Below are 13,737 nucleotides of genomic sequence, written 5' to 3'. Positions count from 1 at the left end.
AGAGCGTCGGCCTAGCGTGCGGAGGACCCGGGTTCGATTCCCGGCCAGGGCACACAGGAGAAGCGCCCATTTGCTTCTCCACCCCTCCGCTGCGCTTTCCTCTCTGTCTCTCTTCCCCTCCCGCAGCCAAGGCTCCATTGGAGCAAAGATGGCCCGGGCGCTGGGGATGGCTCTGTGGCCTCTGCCTCAGGCGCTAGAGTGGCTCTGGTCGCACCATGGCGACGCCCAGGATGGGCAGAGCATCGCCCCCTGGTGGGCAGAGCGTCGCCCCTGGTGGGCGTGCCGGGTGGATCCCGGTCGGGCGCATGCGGGAGTCTGTCTGACTGTCTCTCCCCGTTTCCAGCTTCAGAAAAATGAAAAAAAAAAAAAAAAAAAAGAATTCAAGCAACGCAGAGCTCCAGGGAAAAGCAACCTGGTCTCATCTCTCCAGGCAGAGGAGAACAGAAGCTCCATCTCCACACATGCTGCAGATGGCTTTTCCAGTCTACTTGAATCATTACCATCTAGAAGCAGCGGTCATTGGGACTTGGACGTGAGCTGCAAAGTATAGAATTGTGACAACAATTCCAGTGCCATGCGACTTTTCCTGGATGTGGACTTTTCCTGGACTCCTGCTCCTTGTGACAGCTCCTAAAGGACTGAACTGGGGTTGGGTTGCATTTGCAGGGATTTGGAATGGTGTGGGTGCCAACTTGGACTTGGTGAACATGTTAAGGACACTACTCTTTTATGGATTCTTTTTTCTTTAATTTATTTATTCATTTTAGAGAGGAGAGAGAGAGAGAGTGAGAGAGAGAGAGAGAGAGAAAGTGGGGAGGAGCAGGAAGCATCAACTCCCATATGTGCCTTGACCAGGCAAGCCCAAGGTCTCGAACCGGCAACCTCAGCATTCCAAGTCGACGCTTTATCCACTGCGCCACCACAGGTCAGGCGACTTTTATGGATTCTTGCTGTAATGGCCAAGAGTTTGCTTAAAGGCCTTAATCACTGTAAAAAAAAATAGAATACTGGATAAAGAAGATGTGGCACATATACATTATGGTATACTACTCAGCCATAAGAAATGATGACATTGGATCATTTACAACAAAATGGTGGGATCTTGATAACAATGATTCCATACATTGGTGGGACATAAAAACAAGACCAAGAGACATGGACAAGAGTGTAGTGATAATGGGGGGGGGAGGGGGAGAGACACAAAGAAAACTAGATAGAAGGTGACAGAGGACAATCTGACTTTGGGTGCTGGGTATGCAACATAATTGAATGACAAGATAACCTGGACATGTTTTCTTTGAATATATGTACCCTGATTTGTTGATGTCACCCCATTAAAATTAATAAAAATTTATTTATATATAAAAAAAATTCAAGCAACGCCATGTCACAGTCACCCTACGAAGGAAACAAACTTCCACCCATCGGACACCAAGGTTGAAAATCAGTGGCCCTGCTGGCTTGAGACCTGGGGCCACTGTCTTCTGGATCCTTCAGGAAATCCATGGAGCCACCACTTTGCGTGTCAACAGCCTACTTAGTCATCCCCGTGCCCGCTATGGCGAACGCCCATGGTGGTGAACACAGACCAGCGGGCAGGGGAAGGAAAAGGGCCAAGGCATCATTTCTTGTTGGCGACACGCAGAGGCCGAGATGGCCATTCATTCGGACGCCATCATCCCATTCTTGTCCATCGCACAGCACAAGCTGAGGTTTTACGGCACAGGCTTCACCACCAGAGGCCTGGGTAGAAAACAAGCATATACCCAAATCCAGTCCAATTATGACGATTTTCACCATCAGCTGTGGGTGACTAGACTTCAGGTAGAAGAGCTTGGAAAGGAGATGTGAAAATAATGAAAATGTTCAGAAGCTACAAAACGGGCTACACTCAAGCATGAAAACCACTGGTGGCCTGTTGGGAAAGACATGCCTCATACATTTCAGTTCTGAGTCAACTCTCAACCTTTTGAAAAGCTGTATGTGATGCATCAATAAATTAAAAAACCAAAAACCTAGATAGCTTGTTTGGTTAGAGCAGGGGTCCTCAAACTACAGCACGCGGGCTGCATGCGGCCCCCAAGGCCATTTATCCGGCCCCTGCCGCACTTCCGGAAGGGGTACCTTTGATTGGTGGTCGCTCACGTACATTCCGGTGACGTGAGACGCACACCTCACGGCTCCGGAAGCGAGTCATATTACTTGTTACGGCTAGCAGTGACAAATATGGAACCGGACATTGACCATCTCAGCCAAAAGCAGGCCCATAGTTCCCATTGAAATACTGGTCAGTTTGTTGATTTAAATTTACTTGTTATTTTAAATATTGTATTTATTCCCTTTTTTTTTTTTTACTTTAAAATAAGGTATGTGCAGTGTGCATAGGGATTGTTCATAGTTTTTTTTTATAGTCCGGCCCTCCAACAGTCTGAGGGACAGTGAACTGGCCCCCTGTGTAAAAAGTTTGGGGACCCCAGGGTTAGAGCATAGTCCCGGGGCACAGAGGTGGCCGGTTCAATCCCGTCAGGCAACATACAGGAGCAGATTGATGTTCCTGTCTCTTTCTCTTTCCTTTTCTTTCTCTCTAAACTCAATAAATTTAAAAAAGAAAATAAAAATCCAGGGTGCACTGTCCTACTTTGCATACCCCGGCCGAGTATGTTGAGCTTTACTGTCTATAGTTTGTATTGTGAAAGCAAGTCAGTAAAACGCCTCTCCCATACAGTACAATTTGTTACCAGCTAAGGACAAAAACATGCCCTCTTCCTCACCAGAACAGTTAAGGGGCAGAGAATGTTTAGAAATTTATGTGGCCAAACCTACTGTACATCTTTTGAGTCATCCTGTTATGTCAAGAGAAGCCAGAGACAAGCCTGACTGGGCGGTGGCGCAGTGGATAGAGCGTTGGACTGGGATGCAGAGGGCCCAGGTTTGAAACCCTGAGGTCACTGGCTCAAGCGTGGGCCCCACCGGCTTGAGTGTGGGGTCACTGGCTTGAACCCAAAATTGCTGGCTTGAGCAAGAGGTCACTTGCTCTGCTGTAGCCCCCCGTCAAGGCAGATATGAGAAAGCAATCAATGAATTAGGGTGCCGCAACAAAGAATCAATGCTTCTCATCTCTCCCTCTTCCTGCCTATCCCTATTGGTCCCTCTCTCTGACACACACACACACACACACTCACTCACAAGAAAGCCAGTGACCAGCTTTACAGGACTCAATGGTGGGGAAGTATTTACTAACTGGACAAGAGTCTGTCATTTTTCCCCCTGTGGACCCTACCGAGCAAAAGGCCTTAAGGATTTCACTACAATCAATGGAGAAGCAAACACCTGGTGATTTGCAGATGAAGGTAACACAAGCTACATACACGGGTTACTTAAGACCAGAAACCTAGGAGGGTCGAATGTTAAGGACTAGAACATGAGAAACCATGGCAATAAGAGAAGGCAAATATGTGAGGTGGGTATGGCAGCTCTTTGGAGCATGTCTGTGTTCCCAACCTCATTCACCACATTATTTAGAGCTCATTTTGATAAAAAGCCTTGCACTATTTTGTTTAAGAATCAACTTGGCCCTGGCCAGTTGGCTCAGTGGCAGTGTGCTGGCCTGGGGTGTGAAAGTCCTGGGTCCAATCCCAGTTAGGGCACAATACTCCTCCCTTCCTCCCCCCCCCTTTTACCCTCCCTGCGGCCATGGCTTGAATGGTTCAAGCAAGTTGGCCCTAAGCTCTGAGGATGGCTCCACAGCCTTGTCTCAGTACTAAAATAGCTCGGCTGCCAAGCAACAGTGCAGTGGCCCCAGATGGGCACTGCCTTGTAGTGGGTGGCTCCCAGTCTGGGAACATACGGGAGTCTGTCTCTACCTCCCTGCCTCTCTCACTCTCAGACACACACACACAAGATTCACAGGCCCATCAGAGCCTGCTTGTGTAGGTGAGAACGACTGGATGTGCAACGACATGGGAAACAGAAATTAAGTACTGGGAGCTACTTTGGGTCCTTTGGTTTCTGCCCAAAAGAATGGTGAACCTTTCTTGTGCATCCAGCACATTGCATCAAGATTTCTCTCCTCCTCCTCAACAGTCTTCACATGAAGATGGCTCTCCAGGCACAGGGGCCATGGCTTCTCTTACCTCCACAACTGCATTTACTTCCAGTAAGCTTTATAGTTCCTGAATGTCATCAAACAAGTCTTTATGTAATACTATTCACTATTTTTAGGAATGGATTAGAAACTCCCAAGATTCATTATTTAGAGAATACTTTATTAGTTTCTGTAATCAAACCCATGTAGATTAAGACCTTACATATTTAATACAGTGCGTTACCCCTGTACAAATGGAAAAAAATTATGTTGAACGTTTCTATACCAATATGGCTGTTAATTTCTGTACAATGCCAACCCAACACGGCACAACTGGGATAGTTTTTCCAAAGTTGACAGCACAGCTAAAGTTTCCAAAAATTCAAATTATATATATATGTATATATATATATATATATATTTATTTATTTATATAAAAAGACCAATAGCAGTATGTTATGCATCAATAGCAGCAGCAGCTTTTCCAGGTTCTGCGGTCATCTGAACAAAATTACAGGACACATTCAGCACACTCCATTAAAAAAAAAAAGGGTAAAAAACAAATCCTCAGAAAACAGCAAAGTTCTGTTACTGTCGTGGTACCTGGCACCATTTGTTTAAATTAGCTTTTCCATTATCATTTGCAAAGAAAACATTCTAGTGTAACGTCATTAAAGACAGCTCTGATAAAGCACGGTCACTACTATGTGTCTGAAGCAGGTACAGGTATTTTACATTCACAGAGGTATGACACAGTACGGTCCTACATCTACAATACTAGAGGGCACGATTACAAAGGCGTTATTGAAACTTGATTCTGATTCTCCAGCAGGGGACACACAGGGCGGAATGGCAGCTCTGCTAAGAAACGCCCCTTCTTGGATAGGCTTCCTTTCTTCAGCGACACAGTTCTAGGTACTCACTGCTCTTCATGAGTATCAGCTAAAAACCGTTTAAAAAAGACCAAAATAAACAAAACACCCCCCCAAAAAACAAAAAACCCCACCACATGGGTTCATACAAAGATGGCCGAGTGGAGGCAGGCAAGACTCGCCCCAGTTAGCTGCGTCTGCATGGTCAGTGCTCCACGGGAGACAGGAGCCACGCAACACGACAAAGCTCCGGGCCACAACCAAAACACAGCATCGTTTCAGATGGCAGCAGCCCACCTCGGCCCACTCGGGCACGCCAGGACACAGCCTCCCTGTCCCACCATTGCTCACACATCTGGGAGAGGGGGAGGTCAGTTATTACACTTGTGCCATGTTATAAAACAGCAGGCTGCCGGGTCAGACACAGGCTCCTCTGTGCTGTCCCCGTTTGGGCTGACACTTCCCCACCAATGCCATCACCACATCCAAAGAACGGAAGGGAGCAGGTCCCAGCTGCTCCACTAGCTGACACCCTGTTGTCCAGGCTGGGCCACCCTCTGCCCTGTTGCTTCCTCTTACTCCTGGGGTCTCATCTAACCATAGCTTTAGTTCTAGATGGTACGCACTCCAGGAACTTGGGCACGTGTTCCTATGTAAATTGGGACTGAGAGGCATGGCCACCAACAGGGTGCACGTTGAGTCATGAGTGCGGTCTGTGTCAGTGTGAATGGCTCCTCTGTCCCGTGCACCTCCCAGCTCCGGACAGAGTAATGCCAGACCATGTCCCCCTTGGCTGCTGGTATTACCTGACTTCATCCTTCCTCTTCCCGTCCCCTCCCCCAGGTCCCTGCAATAAACCACAGCCTTTTAAGATTTTGTTTCTTCGGTTTTGATGGCCTGAGGTTTGATGGGTCCAGTTCGAACAGGTTTGGTGGCCATGGTGGGTGCAGGGGGGGGCTTGTCTTCCACTTTCTCCTGACAGACCCCAGGAGCGTCGGCCAGTGTTTCTGGGGGGTTGCCTGCTTCGCCATCCCCCTTCGGGGCCTTGCCGCCTATCTGTTTGCTCTGCTGCTGTTCAGAGAAGAAGCGCTGTGTGGACTGAAGAACCTCTGCTCTCTGCTTTGCCTTAAAAAACAAGAAACAACAGCTGAAAACACTGCAGCATCACCAAAGCCTGTCAGTCACTCTTGGTTCAAATGCCTTCAACAATCAGCTTTCCCCACGCTGCTGGGACCTAAACCAAAGCACCTCATCGATCTTTCAGCTTTTAACAGATACATTTCTTCCTAGCTCTGAAAACATTCCACGTGATTAAAAAATATATATATACATACATATACATTTGAAAAGAACAGGACCACCCCCACTACCTTTTCAAAGTTTGCCCTCTTATAAAATAATAAAAGAGGAATTGCTGTTGGTTTGTACTTTTTCTGGAACAAACCTTATTGATATTAAATTTTACTTAGGGAGCCTGCTTACAAACCTAAAAATACATCTGTCACACTTAAAACTTCTAGTTATCAATACGTGGTCTACAAGGAAATGAAAAGGAAGCACTTATATTGTGGCATTACCAACACCTAGGACCAAATGTCTTGTGGCTGAGTCCTCTTCCCACAGCTCTCTTCTGCAGGGGAAGAGCGTCAGAAATTAGTAACTGCGACCTCACTGGATCACTGTGTTCTGACAGCTCCTACCACACTTTGAGCTGGTAAAACACCTGTCGCGTCGTCATGGCTACATGCCCCAAGAATGTACTTACGTTGATCTTTAAATTACACTACAATAACATGTTTCTACACACTTTGAGTATAAAAAAGCCCTATAATCTCTACAGGTCATCTGTGCTATCCAAAACTCTAAAGCAATTCTCAGGAAACCTGTGCCCCCCCCCCCATCATTAAACACCAATGCCATTTCTCACATGGGAATTTATAATATTCATGCACCAAGGAGCCAGGAACAGAACTGGAAACCCAGGCCAAAGTTTCCAAAGATTTCTACACATCCTAGCTTTGAACAGACGGGACTCCTAGGCACAAGCCTTAATACAAGCAGGTAACATTTAACAAGCGGTTCACTGCAGGGCCATCTTTAAACTTGATTCCTCAGATCAGAAACAAGGGATAGCAACCCAGAAAACTATTTTAGCCAGTCAACCCATCTCTATAGGATTACCATAAACATGTTTCTAATTCTGAGTAAAGGCCGGCAGCAGCCATTTCCCTGGCAGCAGGGAGCTTTCTCTGTTCTAGTCTGAGCGGAGGACAGTGACGAAGCAGGCAGCATGATCAGATCTCCGAGGTCAGGTCTAAGCAGCACGGAACTGCACGCCTCAGTGGCATGTGTGCAGGCAGACAGGAAGCTCACCCTATATAAACTGTCCCCACACAGACTCCTAGAGGCACCCTCCCGTGTCGGCACACCTCCTGGTCAAGGTGCCTGTCGTCGTGAAGGACCCACAGTGCTCTGCTGAGCCCTCCCTTCATCTACTACTCCACAAATGGCTGTGGAACCCCGGCCCCAAAGGGGAGGCCCAGAGGGGCGGGCACTGGCTTGGGCCAACTCCGAGCCTGGTGCCCGCGAGGGACGGAGCCATGCCGGGTGCCAGGTCTTACCCGCTTCACTTCTCCTGGAAGCCCAGTTCAGATTTTAAGTGTGGGGGGTGGGGGGAATAAATGAAAGAAAATGGGGAAGCCTATCACAGTCCATGTTATATATAGATATATTTTTGTTCTTCCAAAAAAATGTAGCAGCTAAACTCAGATCTCCCTCATATTTATTTTATAGGTAATTCATCTGGCCACAGAGTTTATAAAATGTTCACTTGTATGTTGACAATAGTTGCAAAAGAAAAAAAAAAGGTGGGAGGGAATGGGGAGAAAAAATAAATACATAATAGTAACAAAAAAGGAGGGACGAGGACGGAGCCGGGCAGCTGCCACGGCGCAGGGCAGGGCGGGCCGGTGGGGCGCCGCGCGCGCAGGGCAGGGCAGGGCAGGGTAGGGCGCCGCCCGGCCCGGCGACACTGTACTAACCTTCATGTCCTGTTCAGCCTTCAGCGCAGCCTGGGCCTGATTGCCTCTGACTCCAGCCAGTGATCCACAAGGACCCCTGGCTACATGTGGCAACCGAGCATGGCTCATGAGGCCTGTGGTCAGCGGAGGAGGCATCTGACTGGCCAGTGCCAAGGGCGGCCTCTGAACAGGCGCTGGGAAGGTGTTAGTATGTGGGGCTCTTACCAATGGAGGGACCAGGTTAGGCTGAGAGAGAATCTGAGTGAAAAAAACAAAACATACAACATTAAGCTGTTTAAAAAAATTTTTCTTTTCTTTTTTTTCTAACTAGACCGGGTGGCTCATCCCAGAGTAAATCTGTGCCAATTCCGCAGTGACAGGAGTGGGCGCGTCTGGGCCACAGCCCCTCGGTCAAGGGGCTGCAGGCAGGCATGCGAGGGCGCTGCACCCACACCGGCGGGGGCAGGATGGCTAGTCCTAAGGGGTCTTTTTAAAAAGACAGAACTGCAGAACAGGCACACAACCACATCAAATAGGCTCTGAAGAGAAATAAAAAGTAATGCTCATTTGGCAAAGACGTGTTTCAATTCTAGTTGGTGAGTGTTTTAATCAATTTTAGTCCTTCCATCTGATCAGCAAAGGGAAGAGAAGCCAACATTTTTATGCATATGTTAGCATACCTTTTGGAAAATTTACCTCACCTACAGTTACCTTAAAAAGTAAAAAAAAACAAAACAAAACAGTAACAATAAAACCCAAAAACAAATAAACAAAAACTAGAAAACTTTAAGCACTGGGACCCTTCTCTGAGAAGTCAACTTCTTAAAAAAGATAAAAGGAACAGGACTGAACTAAGTTATCAGAGCTGTGTGAGGAATCTTGACTATTTCTATTGTCTGCTTTAGAAGTACACAGCTACCTCTGTCTAGCTAAAAATCAGACACTACACTTGAATGTCATAAATGTACTGCTATATACTGCTTCTCATTTAAAAGCTGTGCTTCTAAACTGGTTATAACAGGGAAGACTACAAAATCCGAGAATTCGCCAGGTTAGCAAGCATTTGCAAGTAAACCATACTCATTTCTCACTTGTATCTGCCCACCTGGGGTGCAAACTGTGTAGGAAATGGCTGTGGCATTCTCACAGTGGCGGGGGCTGACGGGAACTGCTTCTGATAGACAATGCTGCTCATTTTGCTGGACTGGCTGTTCGGACTTGTGGAAGTGGCCCTTGGAAAGAAGTCGTCACTGGTCAGTACGGCAGTGCCAGGTAAATGATGCTGTTAGATTCCTAGACAGTGTGCTTGGCAGGCTCATCACACTTGGTAGTTGATGAGAATTCACCAAGGTGAGCTACCAAACGTCAGAGCAGTGGAGACACAGTGGAGGGGCAGAGATGAGAGAGGACACTGGCTACATTTGCCCTGGATTAAAAAGCTTTTCTTAAATTACAGTGTAACAAACACATTCTTAATAATCAATAACTTAACATTTCAGACGAAACTATCAGAACGTCTTGTGCTTACCACAGGACTGGCGACAGTATACATCTAACAAACAGACAGTGCTCAGTTATTTGGGAATTCTATAGCAAAGGCAAATGCCCATTTTACCGGAAGGGACTAGAGGTGGGCGTGGTGCTTCTTCCGCTGATTGGCGGTGTGCCTGGTTTTATATCAATGCCACTTCCAAAGGCCTTTAGTTCCATTTCAGACATCTGAGAAAGAGCATAAAATAAACCTAGCATTTCTGCAATCCCACAAGCTAACGTGCTGGGTTTAGTAGTCTATATATAAAGACTTAATCTAGCAAAGGGCAAAGAATCTTAATACCAAATTCCTATAATCAGTTTTCAAGTACCACAGAATTAACAAGGCCGAATTTGTGGTTCTCAAGTCTAAGAAGTGGTGTAAATCCAATCCTACCACAAAATGTGTGAACTCTTCATAAAGTGGTAAGACACAGAGGGGGCCAAACACATTAAAATAAGTAGATAAAGTTTGAGATTTCCCGGTGGGTGGTAAACCAATGCAGTTCATCCTCACAGACCGCAGGACGTGCACACGACAAAGGACTGGATTAACAGGACCTGCCCACCTCTCACTTACTTTCCCCGCGGCGGCGATCATGCTGTGCTGGGTCCCGGCGGGGATCAGTCCCCGGAAAGGCTGGCTGACTGGTGCAGGGCGACTCAGGCTCTGGGCGGGCGGCTGGGGGGCAGTGTGCTGCAGGGCAGGCTGGAGCGTCTGAGGCAGAGCAATTAAGGGCTGCCCAGCGGACCCAAAGTTAGGCAAGGAGAGCTGGGATGCTGGCAAAGGTACTGTAACCTGGGACACAAGCAAACAGGACCTGTAGGATCTGCTAGCACAGAGCCTGCTGTACTCACATCCTGCAACTATAACACAATCTTCTCATGCTTCTGAGTAAGACTGTAAACATAAGACATCTATCTATTATTATATTTCACAAATCAATCTTTTATTTAGTGACTACCTCTACTCTTTATTATTAAAGGTGCAACAGTATAACAGAAATTAGCAGCAAAGAAACTGAAACTACTTAATCGAAATAACTAACTTCCTTTGAATAAATTTACACAGGTCAAATAACCACAAAATACAATAAAATGATGGGGATACTATGTAAGAAAATAGTCACAACTTTCCAAACAGCAATTTATTTTATATATCAGTAAGATAGTATACTTGATTTGTTGCTCCTAAAAGAGCCACCAAAAACAGTGACGAGAAAATGACTAATGGCCTCGCCTCTGTTTTGAAGCCCCCCACTAACTTGTAAAGAGTGAGCTGATTAATGACATTCACTAGGAGATAGTTTCAAAAACATGAAATTTCCCCATTGAGATTATGATGGCGGCCACTCACTCAGGAAGCTTCCTCCTGCCCTCTCCCTTGCAGCCCACGCGCCGCAGCAGCGGTGCACTGTTGCAGGCCTGCCCTGCTCCCAGCACAAGCGCCGTCACATGTAATGCAACTGCACACTACACACAATAGGTTTCAAACGCTTGTTTTCATGGGCTCCTTTGTTAAATCAACAGTTACACAGAAACCCATCAAAAATAAAAAACTATCACACATCTCCCATCTTGGTTCTATACATTTAAATTCACAGACAAGAGAAGTAGTAGTAATAATAATAAAATTGAGGAAATTTACCATGCCATAGTTTACCTGCTGAAGAGTACTCGGTGACTGGGCAGTGTTATAAAAATTTGTCTGACCAGGCTGTTGTACTTGTCCAGAATAAAGATTTGAAGCTTGAGTAAGGTTTGCTCTAGCCTAGAAGAAATTCAGTAAGAAAACAGGAGTAAGATTTTAAAACTTTCTATTTCAGGTATCAAGGTTATGGCTTCAAAGCAAGCTCATAAGAATTTCAGTACTGGATGTTTTGTTGTTATGCCTTTAAGATTTTTTCTTTAAAAGCTGTCCTGGGCCCTGGCCGGTTCGCTTCAGTGGTAGAGTGTCAGCCTGGCGTGCAGGAGTCCCGGGTTCGATTCCCGGCCAGGGCACACAGGAGAAGCCCCCATCTGCTTCTCCACCCCTCCCCCTCTCCTTCCTCTCTGTCTCTCTCTTCCCCTCCCACAGCCGGGGTTCCATTGGAGCAAAGTTGGCCCGGGCACCAAGGATGGCTCTGTGGCCTCTGCCTCAGGTGCTAGAATGGCTGTGGTTGCAACAGAGCGACGCCCCAGATGGGCAGAGCATCGTCCCCTGGTGGGCATGCCAGGTGGATCCTGGTCAGGCGCATGCGGGAGTCTGTCTGACTGCCTCCCTGTTTCCAACTTCAGAAAAATACAAAAAGCTGTCCTGGCCTGACCGATTAGCTCAGTGGATAGAGTGTCAGCCTGATGTGTTGATGTTGATCCCTCGTCAGGGTACACAGAAGTGATGATCTGCTGCTCTTCCCCTACCTCACCCCTGTCCTTCCCTCTCCCCCTCCCCCTCCTGTAGCTGGTGGCTTGATTGGTCTGAGTGTCAGCCTGAGGCGCTGAGGATAGCTTGGTAGATTTGAGCAAAGACCCTAGATAGGGGACCGGGGTTGCCAGGTGGATCCTGGTTGGGGCGCATACAGGAGTCAGTCTCACTATCTCCCTTCCTCTGGCTTAAAAGCAAAGCAAAGCAAAACTAACTGTCCCTAACTTATCTGCTGCATAAAAAGACAAGGATAGGGCACGCTCCAGCCTCCACATGATTACCTGGAGGAGATGTGTATCGATCAGCTGGGAGCCCCCCAATCCTGATGCCTGACCCAGCTGATGTTCATACAGTATGGGAATAGGCTGAGTACTGGAAGTCTGTTGAAAGGCAAGACCCGACTGTGCCTTAGCAAGTTCCTGGTGCTGGACAGCTGGGAAATTATGGATGGCAGCACCAGAAAGGACCACCGACGGCTGGGACAAACTGCTCTGCATGAAGGCTGGCTGAGACCTGCAGCAGTATCAAAGAGGAAAGGCTGTGTTAGAAGTTGATTCTATCTGCAATCTGGAAAAATGTTATGGACGAGTAGCCTAAATGTCCAAGTAATCTCGTTAGCACACAAAAGGAAGACGCAGACCTATTTTCTTTAAGGTACCTGTTTCACTCCACAACGAAGCTCCACATAGGCAAGTCTCCTGGGAAAAGACTTCCTCTCCCCAGGAATTGGGAAGACTCTTTCCTTTGGAACGAGAATAGTTCTCTTCTTGTGTTTACTAGCATGCTCAGAGTCAAACCCACGTTTTCTCTTTGGTACTGACACCCCATTACGTATAGCACCAATAGCTGAGACTCGCATCTGTTCTTCATTACTTCTCGTACATTCCTCTTAAGAGGAGACCTCAAGACCTCTATGGAGTGAGGCAGAGCACTAATTCACGTCAGGATTATTCACGAAATGACTGACACAGAAAGTCTAGTCAACACCCTTCACCAGTTACAAATCTTCCTTATGACGGAACTTTTAAGATCTACTCTCTCAGCAACTTTCAAATATGCAACACAGTATTATGATCAAAGGGTGTAAGCTTCCAGTTATAAAATAAGTCAACAAGGCTATAATGAGAAAGGAAAAAAACAAAACAAAAAAAAACAATGCTGAAATCTAACTTAAGACCTCTGGGACAGAGGCCTCTGATCTATACTTCATAAAATGCTAAAATAAAGAGGAAGTAACTGAAGCAAAGTAGACTGAAGATAATATTATCAATTAAGAACATTTAGCTTTGTTAAAACTGACATGGCAGGAATGAAAGCCACTAAACAGGAGCGCTACTCTAGGATCACAAATCTTAAGAACGTATACTTATGATATATGCTGCAATATAAAATGGGAAACATCAGCACACTGTTATAAATCCCTATTAATAAACACAAATGAAGCAGGCTGAGAGCAAGGAGCAGTAGAATGACGTGGGAGAAACACAAACTGCTTTCAGGGTCTAAACCTGCGTCTTCCTACATGGCAGCCACAATTCCACACGCACTCACCCTGTCCTCCACTACACAGGCTGGCCTCCTGGGCGTCTGCGGTAGAAGCACAGACACACGAGCTGTGCTCCTGCACCTCTACAGCCAAGGAGGGACTACGTGACCACAGCTGTCAGAGCAGCAAAGCAGCTACAACTTTTCAACAACTTTTTAGGCAGCCAATACCAATTAAAAGGAGTTTGGTTTGAGAGATTAAATCTATTTCTAAATTAGAAATTAAGTTTTAATTTTTATCACAAGTTCCAAGATAACCCCAAATTTAATAATACAAAACAG

The 13,737-nt window shown here is 46.5% G+C and overlaps 1 protein-coding gene across 15 annotated transcripts in view; it reads right to left on the bottom strand.

Moving 5' to 3' along the window:
- Positions 1-4,250: 4,250 nt before the first annotated feature.
- The window catches only part of PRRC2C (proline rich coiled-coil 2C), a 91,475-nt gene continuing 81,988 nt past the window's right edge, over positions 4,251-13,737 (bottom strand). For 6 of the 15 annotated variants that reach the window (XM_066261149.1, XM_066261142.1, XM_066261145.1 and 3 more), the window contains 7 exons: positions 12,192-12,423; positions 11,155-11,277; positions 10,087-10,305; positions 9,592-9,695; positions 9,082-9,208; positions 7,998-8,234; positions 4,251-6,081 (listed from right to left, as the gene is read on the bottom strand). In XM_066261149.1, coding sequence (XP_066117246.1) covers positions 5,824-6,081; positions 7,998-8,234; positions 9,082-9,208; positions 9,592-9,695; positions 10,087-10,305; positions 11,155-11,277; positions 12,192-12,423 — 1,300 coding nt within the window. In that variant the 3' untranslated portion in view covers positions 4,251-5,823. Of the gene's footprint in view, positions 6,082-6,533; positions 6,587-7,997; positions 8,235-9,081; positions 9,209-9,591; positions 9,696-10,086; positions 10,306-11,154; positions 11,278-12,191; positions 12,424-13,737 lie in introns of all 15 variants that reach the window. The other 9 variants (XM_066261144.1, XM_066261146.1, XM_066261152.1 and 6 more) reach the window with 7 other exon arrangements.

Source organism: Saccopteryx bilineata, chromosome 2 (assembly GCF_036850765.1).
Source record: "Saccopteryx bilineata isolate mSacBil1 chromosome 2, mSacBil1_pri_phased_curated, whole genome shotgun sequence".
Taxonomy (NCBI): Eukaryota; Metazoa; Chordata; class Mammalia; order Chiroptera; family Emballonuridae; genus Saccopteryx; species Saccopteryx bilineata.
Note: the sequence above shows the minus strand (reverse complement) of the source record. Positions and strands in the feature narration are given on the sequence as shown.